This window comes from Struthio camelus, chromosome 12, assembly GCF_040807025.1.
Source record: "Struthio camelus isolate bStrCam1 chromosome 12, bStrCam1.hap1, whole genome shotgun sequence".
In the NCBI taxonomy this organism is placed as follows: Eukaryota; Metazoa; Chordata; class Aves; order Struthioniformes; family Struthionidae; genus Struthio; species Struthio camelus.
In genome coordinates this window covers 8,045,737-8,066,316 of record NC_090953.1, presented here as the reverse complement: position 1 = coordinate 8,066,316, position 20,580 = coordinate 8,045,737, and the positions used below count along the sequence as shown (strand labels likewise).

The window sequence follows — 20,580 nt, the reverse complement described above, 5'->3', positions numbered from 1 at the left end:
TGGCCTGTGAAGGACTCATCTCTGGGACAAATATGAGGGCCTAAGAGTAGCAGGGGTATAGGCAGGGTAGAGCTGACTTTTAGCAGTGATGCAGATCTGTCTGAGGCTGCAGCTGTAGTGCTGTTGTCAGCTTGCTGGGGGCCCGGCGTTTGCCACGATTACTGGGCCAGCTTTACCTCCATCTTCTCGCTTGTTCCCTGGACTGTCCTACTCCAGTGGGAGGTCTTCCATGGTTCCCTTTTTGGGGTAAAAGCCCATGCCTCTGTCACTCCTAGGCACTTGGCCAGTGTGTTGTCTGCATGAATTTCACTGGTGTGTGTGAATAGCTTCCTGGTAACTATTTTCACCTTAGGGCAGAAAGTTTTTAACCGAATGTCCTCTTAACATATTCTTTCCAGCTTTGGCAAAACAGCTGTGAAAATTGACAGGAGCAAAGAAATAGCTTCACAGCTAATGTGGGCCCCTAGGGTTTCCTGGTGCATTTTGGCAGGAGGTTGTCCATCGAAAGCAGTTTGCCGCCGTGCCCCTCTGTTCCCCATGTCCCTGCTGTTAACCAGACATCCATGTCAAGCTGAACCTTTGAAGGCTCAACCTGGGCTCAGCACACAGGGCCTCTCCTTATAATCCTCGCAGCCTTTTTGCATGATGTCAGTATTTTGCAGGGAGCTGTCAGGCCTTTTGCAACATTTACATAAGTCTCACTAAATAGAGCTAGTGTCTGGGAGCTGTGATTGCTGATCTGCTGGGGAGCAGGCTTGTGATGGGAAATAAGGGCAGTAAGAGTGCGCTCTGTTATCTGACAGCAGAAAGGGCATGAGGAGGGTCCTGCACACAAACTGAAGCTGTTCAGTCGGGTTATAAACGGGAACGTAATGAGTTCAGAGGCATGTTTGTATGTAGGAAGCCATGTAAAAATAAATGGGGTAGAGGAAGATGGAAGAGTGATTTTTAGCCATGAGCAGAGGCTGGTCTTGAATAAATGCTGATTGCTTAATAGCAGGTAATCTCTGCTGTGCTAATGCAGATATTGTAGAAGGCCTATATATTTATAGGTCATAGCCAATGTCAAAGCAAGAATTTGGGCTGTGCTACCTTTGATGTAACACAGTTGTTCCTAGTGGTTTCTGGTTAAAAATCAGTGTGGTGACAGTTTCTTTCCCAGCCTTCTCTTTATTTCAGCAATTTTTTCTCTTCTGTGACTATGTTAATGTTTTGGAGGCTACTTTGGTGTTGGCACTTCATGCTGTTTCCTTCTGGATGCTCAAGGCTGGTGTGATGGTTTTGTTCTTTGGGGACATGGCCCTGTGCACCTTGCGCCGTGGGGCACGGGCAGAAGTGGTACCACTGGGTGACAGGGTCAGAAGGAACGGCGAGGTGGTCAGGCCGGTGGAATAAGAAGGCCTGCCTGCGTTGGTCAGGAGAGTGGGTGTTTGCTTTGGATCGTTCTCCTCTCCTTTTGCTTCCTTCTCTTAGCTGAAGCAAAGCAAGAAACTCTTAGGGAGTGGGGGTGAGGAAGCATTGTAGTTTAATGGAGATCGAGTCTCAATTTCCCTACTTGTGAGTGTTTTAAGCTTATTACAAAACCAAAAGAACAACTAAAATTTCACAGGGATAAGAACAGAACAGTGAAGATTTTAGGGGTTTTATTCCTGGGTTTATCATCAACTTCCTATCACTGCTAATTACACTTAGAAGTTGTGCAGTTTTCTCTATCTGAAATGCAGCTGTCTGAAATCTGACCCTTGTAAAGTGTGGAACTGAAGCGTCTTTCTAAAAAGCAGCATGTTTTTTAGCTGCTTGCATACGTGCACAGTTAAAGCCTAAAACTAGGCAGCCGAGTTAAAATGTGGGAGACTTCCAAAGCTAGTTAATACCCGTTGGCCTTGGGAAATAGCTTCTGCTGGCTCCTAATCTTTCAGCCTGAATTATTCCATCATAAATTAATTCTGTTGTCTGTACTTGTCTCATTGCTGTTTGGCTGTCTATGGCCTCAGTTTACACAGCTTTAATGAGTAATTATGAGTTTCCTGTCTAGGTGCAGCAAAGAGATGAGCATGATAGATGTGACTCTTGCGTGCTCGGTTATTTACTCATCTTGGAGACATACCCCCTTCTGCCTAGCTTGGGGCTCATGGGAACTGTTATAGCCGTGTTCCTTGAGGGACTTGCTGGGGCAGAAGGAAGGCTGTGTTTGCAATGTAGTCCTCAAATACCTTTGTTTCATGTGGGTACAGTGTTACCAGCTCTGAATACAGGGCCTTGAGCTAATGCCTTGGTCACAAGCAGCCCTTAGTTCTTGGGATAAGAGAAGGAACTTCCCGATATTTCTAATATTCTTTGCATCTTAGAAACTGAGGGCATTGTCCTTGGTGCAAGTAGGGATCAAAGCAGCAGCAAGAGAGCAGTGGAGTGAGATAGGAATTGCTCACTTCCCAAGGGAAGTCTCAAGGAGTCTGCTCCTGCTTTTCCCTTGCCTTTGAAATCGGTAGCGTTAACTGCAGCTGCCTTTCCACTGCATGAGGAGTGAGCGCAGAGCTGTCAGCACTGAGATTTATTTTCCCCGTTATTTTGATGGCTGGTGCGTTATGGTTTGCCCACTTTTGTTTTAACAGCTAAAAGTTGTGCCTAAAGTACGAATGCAAAAAGGGAGATTTCTGTAGCTACAGGAGGGGCCTGGGTTTGTACATCTTAGACTTAGCTGGTGTATGCTATGTGCGGAAAGCTGGGGTCCTAGCTACATGGCTGCACAGACCTCCTGCCCCCCACTAGATCAGAGCTGTGTCTGCCCCGCTCTGCCTGCACCTATTGGCATGGTGTTGGGGGCACTGTTAGTGCCTGTTCCTGCAGGGCCTGGAAACGCACTTCTGGTGTGCTCAGGTTTTCTTCCTTCCTTGGCCCATCTCTCCTACTGAAGCGAGGAGCCGCTTGAGATGCGCTTGTGCAGCAGGCTCATCAGACCTCATCAGGGAGCTGAAGCAGCATGCCGATTGCTGGGTCGGCTGCTGTGCCCAGCACAGCCTGCATATGTGTGTTCCTCCTCTGTGGAGGTGACAAGGGAGGGCTGACTGCAATAAAACCAATCCTGTGCTGTAGCTGACGAACCTTGGTCTGGCGGACGAACCAAACCTTGGTCTGGTGGTTGTGATGCACTTAGCACAACATCAGGAGTGCTGGGCTGTAGCTTTGGACAATGTGCCCTTGGGCAAGTCCCTCCACCTTGTGCCTTGCTTTGAAAATACTAATGGAGTGTTTTAAAGCCATGTCTGCCTGCTCAGCTCTGCCTCCCCGGCTCCTGCGGAGGCTCGGGGCCAATGTCCTCCCCATTCGATGCGCGTGCGAGCGCTGATCGCTGAGCAGCACGGCTGAGTTTGCAGGAGCAGGGCTCTGGGGGCAGAGTTTCCCCCCCTGTGAGTCACAGTGCTGTTTCATGCACCCAGGTGCTGGCACTTGGTGCTTCGGAGAGCAGCGGCCTCCTCTCCTTTGCTGTACGCGTCTGGCTGGCCAGTGTTGCAGTTCTGGTGTGGGGAATAATTATTGCTATAGCTTTGCTCTCAGTCATAGAGTGTTTTCCTCCGTTACCATACAGTTCAGTTCCTTGTTCAGTTCTCGGCTCTTTAGTGGAGGAGGATTACAGAAATAACATAAAAGGACAACTGTCTGTAGGGGGTGATGGCTGAATTTTCAGAAATGATGAAAACGGTCCCGTTCTGTAGCTCTGACTTGGACCCTTATGAGGTTCAGATTTGGGGACTTTTGGCTCATGCAGAGCGGCAGTGGACTGTTCCGGTGTTGCGTTGCCAATAGGGCTGTCTTTGGCCGAGCAGCGCCCTGGCATACCCTGGGAGAGACGAACTGCCCCCGGAGAAGAGCTGCTGTCAGAATACTTTAAAGTCGGTCAGGCTGGCTCTTACTTTGTGAGGTATATCAGCAAAGATTTTTTCAGTGCCTCCAGTGGGAGGCTATTTTTATTCTATCCAGGGGCTGCCCTCTCTTATGAGGTCTTTATCACATTTTTTTTTCTGAATAGAGAAAAGTGCCTGTTTTAGGACAACTTTAAATATCTTCCTTTTTTTGCAATCTGAAAAAAAGACAGGCATTTACCCAAGGTAATTGGTATTTTTGTGGCATGTTCAAGATATGTACCTATATATTTATAAAGGGGATGCACAGACATGAAAATAGTTTTTCTCCCTTGAGCAGGGATGACAGCAACCAAGGTACCTAACGTTTCATCTTTCTTCTCTGATCAGTGTTTTGACTGTTGCATAAAACTCGTGTGTATGTGTCATTGCACCATAAAATCAAGGCTGGAAGAGATTTCAGGAGATCCTCTGGTCCATTTTCCTGCCCTATGGCAAGATCAGTCATACCTGTGTCATTGTTGACAGATGCTTGTCTGTGCTCTTTTAAAGACCTCCAGTGACACACTCTGTAGCATCTCCGGGCAGTATGTTTCAGTGCTTCACAATCCTGACTATTGGAAAGCTGGTCCCTCACCTCTGCAGCACGCCTTGTATTTAACCTGAAGCATCCTTTTGCAGTTTAAGCTTGTCACTTCTTGTCCTACCCGTTTTGGACACATAGGAAAGGTCATTCCTCTTTGCAGCGGTCTCTTAAACATTTGAAAACTACTCGTGTCCCTCTTTCTCTTCATGTTACATAATCTCATATTTTCTTTACTCCTTCATTGTGGCTTTAAATCTTTGATGTGAATCTTAATTGGCCTGTCTTCTCAAAATTGCATAAGTGAAAATCCCAGCTATTAAGTAATCTACAAACAGTTAAAGCCATTTGATCAGCCTTTTATTTATATACTTTCATAGAAGCCTTCTATGATGGCCAGGTTGCCTATCTGTACATCACTGTCTCAAATTGACTTCATGGCCTGGTGCTGATGCATGAGCCAAATACCCACAAGGTTTTCTGCTTGGTTACTGCAGTTCTTTTGGAGAGAAAGATCAGGTGCCTGGCGTGATGCATTTCTTGGTGCAGTTTGTGCACTGGTTCTGCAGGAAAATGCTTGCAATGTGAAGGCTGTACCTTCAAACAGAAAGGGAGCCCAGATAGAGCCTAACCAATTATGGAGTCCCAGGTCTCTGTAAGCACCTAAAAAATACATCAGTAGATCTAGGAAATTTGGAAATTGGCATGTGCCTAAACAGGTGGTAGGTAGGCCATCAAGGGTTGCTGGCTATTAGGACCTTATGTGGCTCCATCTGAATAGTCAGATCATGCCTTGGCGTGTCCTGTGCTTTATGTGTTCTTGGTATGTAGGTTTCTGGGTCCAATGGAAAGTCAAAGAAACATATGCTTTTAATTTAAAGCTCTGAAATTTTCAGAAGTGGTACACTGGGTTTTATTTTGAGGGTCTTGATGATAATGCAGCATTCAAATTTTAGGGTGGTTGTTCACATTTTGACCCTGCCAGTTTTACCCCTATTCTGTAGTGCTTGTTTCTGAAACAGCCCTAAGCTGACTCAATAAATTCTCCTACTTCCTGCTGCAGGTTTAACTTGGTCCCCTCCATTTCCTATTGTGTGGAAAGGAAGGGAGGAATCCCTCCCTTTAGCAGATTGTGTGAAGATGACCAAGTACAGGTTATATTCCTTTTAAGTAATTGTCTTTGGATTTCTCTGTTACAGGTGAGTGTTTTAACCACGTTGGAGCGGCGATTCAACCTTCAGAGTGCTGACGTAGGAGTCATTGCCAGCAGCTTTGAGATTGGGAATCTGGCTCTCATCCTCTTCGTGAGCTACTTTGGAGCCCGAGGACACAGGCCACGCTTGATAGGATGCGGAGGGATAGTTATGGCCTTGGGCGCCCTCCTTTCTGCACTGCCTGAATTTCTGACCCATCAGTACGAGTATGAATCAGGGGAAATACGCTGGGGGGCTGAAGGGAGGGATGTGTGCGCTGCCAATGGATCCACCAGTGACGAGGGACCAGATCCGGACCTTATCTGCAGGAATAGGACTGCTACCAACATGATGTACCTGCTGCTCATTGGAGCACAGGTCCTCCTAGGCATTGGTGCTACCCCTGTCCAGCCCCTAGGAGTTTCCTACATTGATGACCACGTAAGGCGGAAAGATTCCTCCCTGTATATAGGTAAGACTCTTTGAACTTCTCACTGAGTGCTCCTGAGGGTCTCCTTGCTTGCTGGCATCTTGCTCTTATCTTATTTGTTTGCCAATAGAAGGGATGCCTTAAGGCCTCTTCTCCATGTGTTTGTGAAGGTAGCTTGATGTTGGTCTCTCTATACCTAACAGTTGCAAGCAATGCATCTTATGGTTTGCAGGGAAGTGCAGCAATGTTTTACTTGTAGTATTGGCAAGGTCAACAGCCACAGTGATTAATGGATAAATAAAGATGCTTGCTTAATGTCTACTTTTATTGTTTGCCCAAATTGCCTTAAATTCTGATGGTACTGGTCACTTACAGCTAAGATTTGGAAATTTTGCAAATAAATAGTTTGAGATATCAATTTTTTTTCTATTCAAGCTACCCAGTGGCCTCCCTCTTCTGGAGCTTTTTTCCACCTCTGGATGGTAGTTGTTGTATGAGGAGACCAAGAGGAGGTGCATATCTTGCCATTACTGCCTTTATATTTTAGCAAGCAAGCTCCTATTATGGAGTAGGTTCTGCCACCTGGCATGTTGGGACTGGACCCCAGAAAATGTGATCCTTGGAATGGAATGGGATGCGGAAGCTGGTGAGGTCTGTTTTGAGACATGGTGAGTCTGAAGTTGAACCCATGATTCTGGTGATCATGTTGCAAAAGTGTTCTAGATGGCTAAGATAGGAAACTTCTGTAATTGGGGTGAAGTATTCGTGGCTTTTGGTGGGGAGACATGTTTGCAACAGGTTTAAAGAGGATGCTGTGGGCAAAATCGTTCTTTGAAAAAACTTGTTGGCTTGGCTCATCCTTTCTGTAGGACTTGTCACTAGATAAACGGCTCCAATGCAATAAACTGGTGAAGTGTGTGTTGCCATTCATGTGTTCCTTCTGTGCTTGTTAGTTGCTGGAAAAGAAACTGCACTAAAACTGTCCACTTGTCTCTTCATCCCTTGCTTGACTTTTGACAATCAACAGACAGTGCCACTGGCTTTTTTTGTGAAGGCATTTTTCTTGATTTCCGGAGCATAGCTGAACACAGCTGTGGTATGGCCATAGCCAATGGAGATGAACAGTCCCACTGACTTTCTGCGTGGTGGTGTCTTGGGATAGCATGCAGGCCTGTTGGAAAGACTTGACTATATAGACTCTTATGGCTTTTTTAGATGTATTTGTCCACTACTTAAAAAGGTCCTCCAAAATATGCAAATTGTGTCTGTTTCTTCTTGAGCATAAAATCACAATATTTCAGCACTTAGCTTTGTCCATGGCTTCTTATTTACCTACACTTCATTCTATAAGTGCTTGTGAGGGATCCCCTGGATAGAGCAGGTTGATGTATAAAGTACAGGATACTGTACAACCCAAAGGTGAACAGCGAGACTAAATTCACTGGAGCAACTTTGTGAACACTGTAAACGATGAGCTGGTTTTAACAGTGATTAAGACTGTTATAAAACAGCTGTAAAGAAAATGACTAACTTCTTTCAGTCAATTCCAGGGGTGTTTTTTAAAGCAGTGCTTCATTTCTAAGAACAGGATTTAGGAAGGTGCATACAAGGAGCATGAGGAAGAGTGATTCTTTTTATTCCTTGGGTATATTCACCTGGTATACTAAAATAACTTCCTTAAAGGTGGCTGGGAAAATGCTGCCACAAACTTTCTGCTTGCTCAGGGCTTTTTCGTTACTTTTTTCTTCAGGTATATACTTCTAGCTATATAGCTTTCCTTTCTGCAGGCAGAGTAAGAAAACAAGAATTTGGAGGGAGTTTCTGGCTTTAGCTATGAAAATCATAATTTGAATTTCTAGGTATGAGTTATGGGTTGGAGAAGATTGTATGTGCACACTCAGACAATCAACCATAGCAATAATGAAGTTTAATATCTGCCCTGTCAGCCTATCTATCACAAGTAGGTTTTCAGGCATTGAAAAATTAATTCTTACATCAAACTGCAATCAATTTGGTTAGTAAAAATAAAAGCTAACCTGAAAAAATGAACAAGAAAATCTATTTTGTAAATGAATATAAATGGTGAAGAAGCTGGCAAAAATGTATTCATAAACCTGAGAAGAGATGTACTTGAGGTCATACTCCTCAGTTTAAAAAATGTTGTTTGAAAATTATTTGCTCAGATTGGTATTTAACTGATTATTTTTACTGATGTTGTCAATGCAATTTTCAGCAGAAAGCTGGTTGAGCAGCTTACCCAGTTCATTCTCTTCTGTTTCACAGAAAATAAATGCAGAGCGTATATTGTCGCCGTGCTGCACTTCTATCAGTTTGCTTTCCCATAAAAGCATGCTCACTCAGAGTCCATTCCTAAAGTAACTAAATAAAATATTTTTGGGTAAATTCCTTCATTTCAAATCAGGAGTAAATTTGGCATAGGTTGTTCCCTCGGGATAGAAACTAAGTAATAACAGTGGTGATAGTTTGGCCAAGCTTTCCACCATGTCTAGCTGCTGCTAAGAAACGATCAGATTGACCGGTCCATGCTGTCTTCAGTGTATTGCTAACTTGAAGTACACAGGTGCTGCATTTGGCCTGTATTGTAGCTGGAGGGAAGAAGTTGTCTCTTTCTTGACAGTTAAGTACTAGTAATTGTTCTCTTGCAGTAAAAATGTTCTCGTGTCCCAAGGCAGTCAGTTAGCAATAACTCTATACACGGAGGACTTTTTTTTTCTCTTTGTGTTGTACAAGAGGTGAGTGGAGAAACTTCATATAAGAACTAATATAGTCTTTCTGCTGAGGAATCACAATATTGGAAGACTCCTTTAAAAAAAAAAACCTTATCTCTGTATAATTGTATGTGTGCAAAAAATGCAGATGTGCACACCACATGAAATTTCAATAAATGTAGTGAAAGCTGAAAGCATCTGTGGAACATAATACATTTCTGGCAGTGAAGTCCATCAAATTCTGCATGTTGTGGTTTCTCTGCAATGACAAACACACAGGAGACGAAGGGCAGTCAACCTCTGCCATGTATCCTTTGAAGGCAGAGGCTGTTCGGATTTGTGCTGTGCCAAGAAGGGGGGGGATTCATGGGGTTTTACAATGAGATGAGGGAGGAATTTTATTAAAAGATATCTATGGCATGGGCTGCTAACATGCAATTTCATGTTTCTTGAGTTAATAGCAGATATGTTAAATTTTTTTTGACGCCTGCAAGATCTTGCTACCAAACTTGAACAGATTCTGTTGCTGTAGTAACCAGCTCTAGGAAAAGGGCTATGCTGTGGTAACTGAGGGCAAATGAAATCAAAAAAGTGTATGCACACAGGCATGCACCAAGAGGTGTTCAAAAGAAAACACATTTGTGCCATAACAGTGTTAGAGAGCTGGGGGAGCCATGTCTGCTCTCTCAAATGATGGGGAATGTATTCTCCTCCCACTTCAGCATCCAAGAGCTCATTCAACCCAAAGGTCCTAATGTTGGCCATAGCAGCCAAAGACAGAACGAATACAGTGATTGTCTTGCTCTTTGAAGCTGGGAAGATCTGCTATTTTGGTGCTGGTTTATTTGCTTGCTTGCTTATCTTACAATTTGTAATCTGCTGTCAGAATCTGCATTCCTTTTAAAAGGTTTCAGAACAAGTAGGCTGATTTTACCTGTGTATATGTTGGTATTCATCCTAAGTAACCGTTTTGAGCAGAGAAATTCCTCCCTCCTGCAGATTGTGCAGGGCTCGTTATTGCTGTGGCTTCAATAATGTCAAAGGATTCCTTCAACTCATGGCATCATTTATTTTAGAGGAGGAAAAGGATGTTGAGGACTACTTACTACACAGTTCCTTTCTTTACCCACTAATGACTCACTTGACATTTTTCTCTTTTCTCTAGTTGATTTTCTCATGAGTCTTGCCGAGTTCTATTGAAATCAACGGGGACTTTCCCAATAAGAAGGGGATCTGAGGCACTGTGGAGATGATCGGAGCGGGGGAAAAATCCGACTGTGACGGTGGTTGTATGGATTTGCTGCCTCTGAGATGAGCAAGAGCTAGTGAGTGTTTTCTGGTCACTGGAGTGCCTACTTTGCTCTCAGCAGTGGTTTATGTGCTCGGTTATAGCTAGAGCAGTAATGTGGTGTATTAATGTAATAATGCACCTCCTGGACTTCCTGTAGCTTATAACATTTACTGTTAAAAGTTGTTGCATCTTGTCTAGGATGTGGTTACCTATAGAGCAGAATAAATAGCCTCTGGGAGCCAGAATATGGTCTGGGACAATTAAGGACTCTATTATATAGAGGAAGTTGCTATTGTTCTGTCTCCTATTGATGCAGGAAACTGATATTGATGTTGGAGGGGCAGCAGCCAGACTGTGTCACGCTCTGCTTGCTCGGAAGGATGCTGCGTTGGTCTTTAATGTGTTAGAGTGTCTCTTAAGTTGCTGAAACTGTCTCAGGGTGTGTCTCCCTAACTTTAACTTCATGGATGCGTTCCCCATGAGTTCAGGACTCTTTGCTTCTGGTTCTAGAAACGTTTTATTGTGATGACAGTTCCAGAAAAATGCTTAAGCTTGCTTCTGGAGAGCTCTTGCTTGCTTTAAGCACCAGCTCAAGGTTTGCTGCAGAGGAAGACAAATAAGCTCTAGCTGGAATCTTGCTGTCTCCAGAGATAAATTTGTCTGTTTGAAAAATCACTGATGGTAGCTTCTGTCAGTCAAAATGACAGCAATCTCTGTGTTCGGGAGCAGCAGAAACATTTTCTTTACTGACAAGAATTAAATTAGAGTTAGTATCTGTAGCAGTGGGTTAATAGCAAGTTACCAGCATAGTGTGCTGAAATCATCAGTTTCAGTCAACGTTTTGCATGTGGCAATATAACGAAATAGTACTCAAACTTCTACTGTGAAGCTCATGTTGGCAAGCTAAGCAGTTGCTGTGAACCTTGAAACCATTCATCTTATCTGATATTAGGGTTCATCAATAAATGCTAAAAGAACACTTCAGGGAGTAGGGTTTGTGATGTACAGAAAACAGAAGTGAAAACACATTCTGTGACATTAAGGAAGAAGCCAAAAAGTCAGAGTGAAACACCCCAAGCATCTACAGGGTAAACCCTGTTTTTTTCTAACCAATTTTTTTGTACATAACGTTTTATTTGAAGGACTATAGGACAGATAAGTCAGTCGGAGCACCTTTGAGAATAACAAATGTATCCCATTATTTTCAAGTTTGCAAAATTCTATTTCCTGGGGGATGTGCCATGTAATTCTGAGGAAAAAATGAAAGAGCAGAGTTTTTACTTGGATCTTTGGCTTTCATGCTGGAAATCTATTTTCTTGTTCTTTACATAGCCTGGTATCTGAAGCATGGATGGTACCATGTAAAGTTGGTGAGTACTCCCTGAACACTCACAAAAAACGTGGTGAAATGTGACATATCAATGTGACAATATTTTTGTTCTGTGATTTTTATCTTTACTTCCCTGCAAGGAAATTCATTTAGTTTTCTCAATAGTTACCTGCTAATCTGTTTTGTATCTGTGGCTGCTGAAAGGTCTCTTGCAAGAAGGACAGATGCATTTTGCTCAGTCTTGCCCTTCCTGAATTTCTCTAGAATTTCCTGAAATATGTTTGAACCAACATTCCTAAACTGAAAGGAAGCATTTTTTCATTTGCAGCATATCAGTCACATCCCTGACCTTTTGAGGCCCTCTGCCAATGCTTATTGCTCCTGTGTTGATTGGAAGGTCTTGGAGAAGCTCTCGAGAGGTCTGTCTGCCCTGGCTGCTTATCCCTTCTACTCTTCTCAGCCTTTCCAACCTGGCTGTGCTTCTCCTGGTACGCTCATGTGCCCGTTTGGCCAATGTCGCCGCAGGACCTGCATTGTTGCAGCTCTTCTTGCTGGATGCTGCTTCCCTGAGTTCACCTGCTTCAGGTTCAGCCAGCATTGTGCTTTCTTTAATCCTTTCCCCTTTAAAGTTGATTTCTGTTATGTCTTTCACAGTGGATCTTCAGGATCATTTAGAAAAGTCACTCATTTGTTGCATTTCCCCTGTGCCCACTGAATACCTGAGAGCTGCTCAGTGGGTTTGTGCCCCATCCATGTGGAAGCGTGCATGCATTGAGCGTGAACTCACACTCCAGAGAAATTCTTTTCTCCTTACTGATGTATGCGGTTTTACAAGTAATGTAGTGCTTTCAGCCTAAAGACTTGACAACATTTGTAATTCTTTTGCTCGGGTAAATCCATCCTCCAGGTGATTCGGAGAGCCTTTCCTTTGTGCCACAAAATCTCCAAGGGCCTGAGAAAGACACAGTGTTAACCCGAAACTAAAAGGAGTGCTGTTGCCAACACGAGTGCAGCGAAGCCTGTTCATTACTGAAAGGTGTCTGTGTCAGATTTGCTTCTCATTTGTTTTCCCTGTGGGCTAACAGATCAGATTAAATGGCACAGCTTCATGTGGCTATCCCAGTGTTAACTACACTGGCCTAACCCACTGATCCATTGATAACCTGCAGCCTTTTTATAATAAATCCATCCCCCTTTTAGGGGGAGATCCATATTCTCATTTACTGTGTGTCAGCAGGGCTGACTTGGTTACACATGTCCCTTTTTACAGTGCCACTGGTAATATCCTGGGAAAAGTAAATGGAAACATAAACAAGTGTGTAGAGTGTTTTAGAGCAGTAACAATAATCAATTAATAGAAATAACCTTTACCACTGCAGGCAGGCTGAATTGTGAAAGACAGCTGAACGGATGTATTTGTTCAATTAAATGTATATATGCACAAAGTCATGAGTGCTGTGGGCTCCATTATTTTACAGCAATTGCTCCGGTTACCTTAACCTTCTGCTAATAGCTTTTCTTGTTATGAGCTGAGTAAATAAAGCTTGCGTCCAATACAAATGACTATTTTCATGAGAGCATATTGAGAGTACGATCTATTTCCATGTTACTCTGCATTCTTTGTGTACTTTGCAGCTGATTTTTGACTTACTGGGGATTTGCTAACTCTTTCAAAAACTATTTCATTTGTTGAATGTAGGCCTCTGTAGTGCATTTAAAATGGTTGTAAGCTAGGAGAGCCTTATGAGATGAGTCATTCTTGTGGCAGCTTTCTTAGAGCACTGCCCTGGGAGAGAGCTGCTTGTTGTTCAAATGGCAGGTGTGCGGAGGACAGTATATATCACACATCCCTTAGTCCTAAGGGTCCTGAAATTAATTAAATAGATTGGAAGGTGCTGAGTTGATCATGTCAGGAACTGAAGGTATTATTGTACCTGCTTAACAGTGCAAGCATTGGCCAGAGGATTTGAATGTCATCCTCTGCTTTACCATCTTGGAGGTCAGAGAAGGTGATCTGCTGCTTCTGCTGGCCAGTCTTGGCTGTTGCTCTGCAAAGCTGACAGACTCTGAAACTCATTGCACGTAAATAGCTTGCAGATGATAAACCTGCTAGCATGCTTTCCATGTCAAAGTGCTCATGCAGGCAGCTATCTGGATGGGCATTGCTCTAGGTCTGTGGTGGTCCCAGTGCACAGGCCAGCACTGAGGATGCTGCTGCCTTACTCTGCCCACACTTCCTCTTTGTGGGCAAGGCAAGGACTCGGCCCCTTTGCCAGCACAACCAGGGCTCTGGGCTCAAAGCAGAAGTGAAATTCTTCTGTTGCCAGATATTAAGGCTTGGGTTTTCTGGCCATCCTACCACAACATAGTATGGAGGGTATTTTTGACCTTGTCAGAAATGATTATCCCACTTGTGCACAGCCAAGTGAGCAAAAGAGGGTTTTCATGAATTTTTGTTTTACTCTTGTAACTTTGCAGTGATAAACAGACTTTGGTAGTCTGAATAACAGGAGAAATGGGGTTAAAAGATAATCACTGCCTCAACAGTTGCAAATACATACTGCCTTACTGCATCTATCCCTGATGCATGCACATACATGTACTGCCTAATGCCAGTGGGGCTTAGCAGAGTGTGCATCAGCACAGAAATGTGGTATGAGGGGATCCCAGCAGCCTTTTCAGACCACCGTTGCTGCTGCTGTGTGCTGCATGACTGACCTACTGTGACCCACAGCAAAAGTTAGGCCGCTGAACTGTGTGCTGCCCTGCCTGTGGCATCCTACTACTCAGTTATCTGAGTAACTGTAGTCTGAGGATAAGGTGCTTCACATGGGAGTGCAAGAAAATGTGCAGCTTGTTCACAGACACTGCATTTGGTTTGAGTTCTTTGCTGTGGGTACGTGACCTGTGTTCCTTGTTGCTTCCTTGCAGGCTTTTGTCAGGTATTCAAAGAGCCAGTGTGCCGTTTCTGTGATATTTGTAGGCAGGTCCCTCTGGGATGAATTTCTGGTTCTGCTAATCTCCTAAAGAGAATCAAATCTGCCTGCTCTGTAGTTGCATGATATGCTGAACCCATTTTCTGCTCTCTGGAGGGGTGGGGTGGCTGTGGGTTTCTTAGAACTCCTGGTACCTGACTTGCTCTGCCTTTATAGCCTTTGTATGCCTGATACGTGGCATCTGAGTAACCTCCTGTAAGTGTGTTTTTGTAAAGTAGAGCCCCGGCACGAATATAAATGTTGAGTGGTCTGACTCGTGGGGCCTGACAGCACTTACCTGCCAAAGCTGCTGTTAAGATGCAGTTTTGTCACAACTGCCTTGATGTGCATTGGTGGCTCTGTAGGTTGCTTCCTGATATGTTGGCCAAAGCTCAGTAGAGCTCCCTTAGGGCTCCATGTGAGAAGGGAGAACAGAAGGACCTATCCTCACAGGCTGCTGTGAGGGGGATTGAGGAGTGGTGGCAGATCAAATGCCAGATGAGACTTTCTCGAGGCTGTGCAATGGGTGTGAGATGTACAAAAGGTCATTGACCAATGTGACAGGCTCAGTATGGGAACCTGAGTAATTTCTTAAATTAATGGTGTTAACACTAGAGGAACAGCCATGACATGAATCAGGTGCGACATGGCCCAATAGTGTTTCATGAAGCCAAGGAGCAGAGCTACTGGGGAGACAACAGAGCAGCCCCATGACTACAGGTGTGTGGTTGCTTCTGGTGGGCCTGGAGGAGAAAGCGGACAGCCAACCTGGCATAGCTTGGTTACTGAACAAGGGGCAGCTGTGCTTGGAAGCAAGAGGCCACAAGTCATGGGCATCTTGCAAAAGATAAATTGCTCTGTAGTGCCTTGCTGTGTGCTGATTAGTAGAGCGTGGTGAATGGGAGCCCTTCACTGGTATGGTATGCTCCAAGGAGGGCAGAGTACATGTGGGTCTGTGACATACTAAACCCTCCTACCTGGTGGGTTTGTCAGGAGGAGCCTGGTGCTGAGATTTAACTGACCCAAATGTCTGCCTGGTTATTTCTGAGCCCTGTCCGTGTTACTGGCAGGAAACCAGCCTGTACAGTCATGCCAAGGTGTGTCCCTGCTGGCCAACCTGTCTCTTATTAGCTGTCAGATCAGCTGCATCTTTCTAACTGGATCTGCTGTCACAAAGAAAATGCTCTGTAAAGAATCTAAACTGAGTTTGAGAAAGGTAAGATTAGCTGTTAAGTGCTTTCCAGAAGCTCTGGCTGAGAACCCACAGAGGGGAGAGGCAAAGGCTATGTTCCTCTTTCAGCTGAGGGATTTGATTCACCCTAGCATGAAGTTCTCAAGGCTTTGACCTCCTTATGTTTTTTTTCATGTGAGCAGCGTGGAGGGAACCAGCAGAGCTATGGGCTCAGGGAAGGGATGAGATGTTGCTTTTTGCACTGCTGGCAGTTCCCCTCTGAACTGCAGCCTGTGTGGACCTGGGAGCAGACTGATTTCGGAGCTGGGTCAGGGACTGCTGAAGGTCAGCAGCGTGGGTATTATGGGCACCAGGAGAAGGAGGCTCAGTGTGCTGAAGAGGCCTGAGAAAGGGCCTGTGGGTTGCAAAATACTGGTGCTTGGGTGGTCTAGGATTATTCAGCTAGAAGCTTTCCTCTTGGCTTTGAATTTTGGCCTTGCCCTCAAAGTTTGGGATCTGGCTCCTAAATTTCTGCCTTCAATGTTACTATTTTAAAAGTGCTTGGAAATTCTGTTGCTGGCTTTTTTTGCCAAGGTACAGCCAATCCATTAGCTGTGCTGCTAAGGAGGTTTCTGGCTTTTCCCTAGTGAAAGCCTGTTCTCAGTAAGTCCCTTTTTCATTTAAATAATAGGGATTTTGTCTGGAGGAGGCTATCTGAATTTGGCCCTTTATTAACCAATTAAAACATGAGGATTTCAGTAGTCTCTCGGACTGGTGTTAAAAACAGGTCATGTTGCTCTTTGGCTTAAGTATCTCAGAGGACTTCGCTGCATCTAAACCAGACTGAGCCTGTTCTGTGGTGAAGAAGGATCTGGCTAAAGGCAGTAGATCAAAACAACAGGGGGAATTCAAGAGTTTGATAGAAAGGCAAGATGTACACTAGTTCTTCCTTAGCTTATCTCCCTCTGCTAATCTCACTTTTTCACTACAGTTTGCTTTACATTCTATCCTCAGTGTTGGAAAAAATCATTCCTGCTGCAACTGTTTGTATGAGACAGTGATGTTGCTTATTAGTGTTGAAAAGAAATAATACTAGGAAAAAAGGCAACTGGGACAACTTTGCTGCACTAGTCATTGCTGCAGAGACCAATTACCCTCTGATGAAAGACCACCTGTATCTTGTTAGCCATCAGCTAACTGCATATGGGCACCCTAATTCAATCAGGCTGGTCATCAAAAGAATAGTACTTGCTAGAGGAAGGCTTTCTATCTGCAGAGTTACAAAGCGTGCATTGTGGGAACTGAAAGAGGAGGTGGCATGTGGGAACTGCCTACTACCAAGAAGACTTTTGAGCATTAGTTAATACTTTGCTGCCCTCATCTATGGTTGTCTGTTGTCTTTCTGTTCATTTTGGGGCGCAATGGTTTTGTTTAGATGCGTTTCCCCTTTGTTACAAGAAGATATGGTGAAAATAAGGAGAAGAAAAATAATTCTTCCTCCTAGATTTTTTTTCTGACACAAGCTCACATCCTTGCAATGCAAGTGTAAAAATGTTTTATTACATTGTTTATGGCAAAGTGATCTTTGTCCACTATAAAAGTATAGTGTTCTGGTATGTGTTGTCGTAGACAAGCGTTGCTGCTTTGTAGAGTGACTAAGAGGTAGCATTGAAGTTAACTACACTAAAATGTTTGCAGGAGTTCTGCTGAAATTGAGAAGCTGAGGTTCCCGGAGGTGCCAGTAGGTAAAAGGTTTGTAGGGAGAGCTAATGCCCTTATTTGATCAACTGAGGCAGCTGGAGAACTTTACACAAGCTTTCATGCGTGGTGGATCTTGTTCTGAGCAGTTTGACTAGTCATATTTACAAGTTTACTTTTTTCTTTCCCAGCTGTTATCTGAGCTACTAAAATATACTTTTTGTCTTTCCAAACTCTGCTTCACCTCTTGTGCTCATAAGAATTATGTATCAAATGGAAACCACCTCTGTGTTGTAACTTGATCCAGCATCTCAGTAGGTGCCTAGCATCGTGGAGGTGCTTGACTTACAAGAAGTAGCTAAACCAAAGCTGAGCATGAGTTAGACAAATACTCTTCCTTCAGCAAGGTCTCCAGGGTTATCAAGCAAGTTAAGTGGGAGGATCAAAATAGACCCCAGGAATTCTGACTCTTGGTGCCCTGTTCTTGTTATGAGATCGTAATAATTTTACTGCATTCCTGCTATGCAGTGGAGCCTATGTGGGTGCAGACAGCTCTTCCCTCTGTCAGAGCAGTTAGTGTGTGGCTTTCTTGTCTGCCAGCACTACCCTGCTCCACCTCTGCAAACTATTTTTATTTCGTCTCCGAGGGTTAGTGCTTAAGCTAAGAGCAGCTCTGTGCATAGTGGTGAGTGAGTTGCAAGAAACGGGCTGGGGACATCATACCTCGTGCAGCTCCGTACCCAGCTCCTGGGAGCCCCCAGTGCAGGGAACGTGCATGGGGTTCCTAGAGCCCTGGGTCCAGTTGCTTTTGAAATTTATTTATGCTTGTAGCCTACACAATAGAAATGGCTGAGTTCCACAGTTCCTGTGGGTTTTTGCATCTCCTAGTTAAGCTATGAATTTTTCTCCCCGAGTGTGTTACTTTCCATGTTTTGATTGCCTGGTTGCTCAGGATTGTGGCTTCAAGGCTATGGGGGTGATGCTGAGGTCATGAAACTGCAAGTGCTCCTGGAGCAAAGGTGTTTTGGAAGTGGCATCTGTCAGTCAGAGATCTTGCTGCTGCTGGAGATGGTGGTCCTGCTGTCATCTTGGCCTTGCTTTTGGGCTGCTAGATCCTGCTGCTGGTAGGAGCATGCTGGTTGCCCCTCAGACTGCTGAAAAAGTGTCCTGGGGAAGGTGAGATACAGCACAGAGCAGCAAACAAAGATTAGGGCAAGTTGCCTCATTACATGACAAATGTGGTCTTAAGTGGGTTTTGCTTATACGTAGAAGCTCTGAAGTGAAAATTTCAGGTAAACGGAAGTGAAAATGGAGCTGTGGTGCAGTTCTGATAAAATGCACCCATGTGTAGTGCTCTGAGCTCATGTCTCTCACTCAGCACACCCTGAAACCTCCAGCAGCATGCATACCATAGCAGCTTGAGCAAAGCTTTCTGAATAAATTAATCCTGCTGTCTTGTGGTATTCTAAAGTCTGAGTAAACAGTTGAGACTTCAGTGCCTTAAAATCAGCAAGTTTGGGCTTTATTAGCCCCGGAGGGCCAGTAAATTCCAGAGCTGAGCCAGAGGAGTGGAGAGAGTAGGAGGGGAGCGAGGAAGGGTAGTGCCTGATAAAGGTACGCTAGAGAGCCCGTGCTGCTCGCTGAAATCCAGGAAGGCAATCTGAGATTGAATCTACAGGGCGCTGGGGAGCTGTTGCAGGTGACTGTAGATGGGACAGGCGAGGATTTGGGAAATCTGCATGAGCAAAGGCTGTGTTCAGCAAAAGCAAGAATAAGGATTTTGGCAAAGGCAAAATGAAATGGGGAAGGTGAAGCACAGAGGTGCGGAGCAGTGTGTGATTAGCCTGGTAGGGGGGAAAGCAACCAAAGTTACCCTGCAGCTAAACAGATCCAGGAGAAACTGATGTGGGCCATCTCCCTTAAGTCTACAGAAGCCTGGGTCCTCACACTTAATTTCTCTTTGATTTCTATTGAAATTACTCTCCTTAATCAATGACTGGGAAGTAGATGTCTAAGTAGAATCTGAGCTAACTATTGCCCTTCTGGATTACCAAATTAGCAGGTGATTCTCAGGCATTGCTCTGTGCTGCCTCTTAGACCATGGGATGCATGTGGCCTCAGTTTTCTTGCAAGATAAGCTTGTTTTGTGCAAAAACAGTATGTCTTGATGGGTAGGGGGAGTGGAGGTGATGTTAAGAGAGCAGGGGAACATGCTAGGACCCTAGTTCCCCCAAAGAGATCTCAATATTTACAGAAGACACTAATTGCTGCCTCAAACCCATGGTTATTTGTCTTCTGCCCTTAGTACACTGATCACTGGTGCTGACAGCACTGCACTGAGTAGAAGCTCCTAAGAAAAAGTTTCTTTAATTTCAGGACTACTACTAACTACTGTTTTACTCTGTGGATGTCAATTGTTGGTGTTTTTTGAGGTTAGAAGTGACAGAGGAAGGAAATGCTGCTTTTGGTTTTGTTTCTTTTTTATGCCCCATATGGCCATTGTATAAACTGGAAAACTTCCAACTGTGAATTGGATGATGGAGTTTTGCTCTGTAGCTGTATACCTTCCCAACCACATGGCTGAGAGTACTTGTGCCTTGTGTGAGGGTGATTTATGCCTCCCTTTTCTAGGGTTAGAGTGAAAAATAAAAACTATTTGCCCTGTCTTGCTGACCCAAGGAAATCATTGCTGCTTTTGATTCTAAGGATGTTGGGCTTTCGGAATGAAATGCATACCTTGAATAAATTAACTGTTAGGAGCTCATTAAAAAGCACCTCTATTAGAGCTGAGGTTCTGGGAACGACAGGTACAGCAAAACATAAACGGGTTGGTGTTAGCAGGCTGCATTGAGATTATCCACCACAAAGTAGGTATTAGAAATGGCTGGGCTTTCGCATCCTTCCCTGCTTGTACAAATGTGGATTTCTACCTTACTGTGAAATGGCAGATTGCAAGCCTTATTTCTGTTCAAGTGATCTGCACTTCCCAAGCATTGACTGATTCCTGCCTCTCCTGAATGAGGAGTGTTTCTCTGCTTTGTCTACCAGATTTCTGTCCCATCTCCCATGCTAGGACAGAAATGAGCTGTTCCACATAGCATTTCAGTTGCCAAGTGGGACTGAGAATTTAGACACAGCCTCTAGTCATGTTCCTACTGTCTTCTGCATGGAAGTAGATGTATGAGTTGTTGCCTCAGTGTTCTGGCCAGGAGGCTTAGCAATGGAGCATTTCTCAGACCTGCCTTTTCAAAGGTTATTTTCTATTGCCCTGAGCAGGCAAAAGAAAGGTTGGGGTCTCATCCGTTGTTATAAGAGCACTT

The 20,580-nt window shown here is 44.3% G+C and overlaps 1 protein-coding gene across 1 annotated transcript in view; it reads left to right on the top strand.

The window, feature by feature from the left end:
• The window catches only part of SLCO3A1 (solute carrier organic anion transporter family member 3A1), a 150,875-nt gene that overhangs the window by 19,967 nt on the left and 110,328 nt on the right, over positions 1 to 20,580 (top strand). Inside the window, exon 2 of the mRNA XM_068958320.1 lies at positions 5,643 to 6,108. Within this exon, the coding sequence (XP_068814421.1) occupies positions 5,643 to 6,108 (466 nt within the window). The remainder of the gene's footprint in view (positions 1 to 5,642; positions 6,109 to 20,580) is intronic.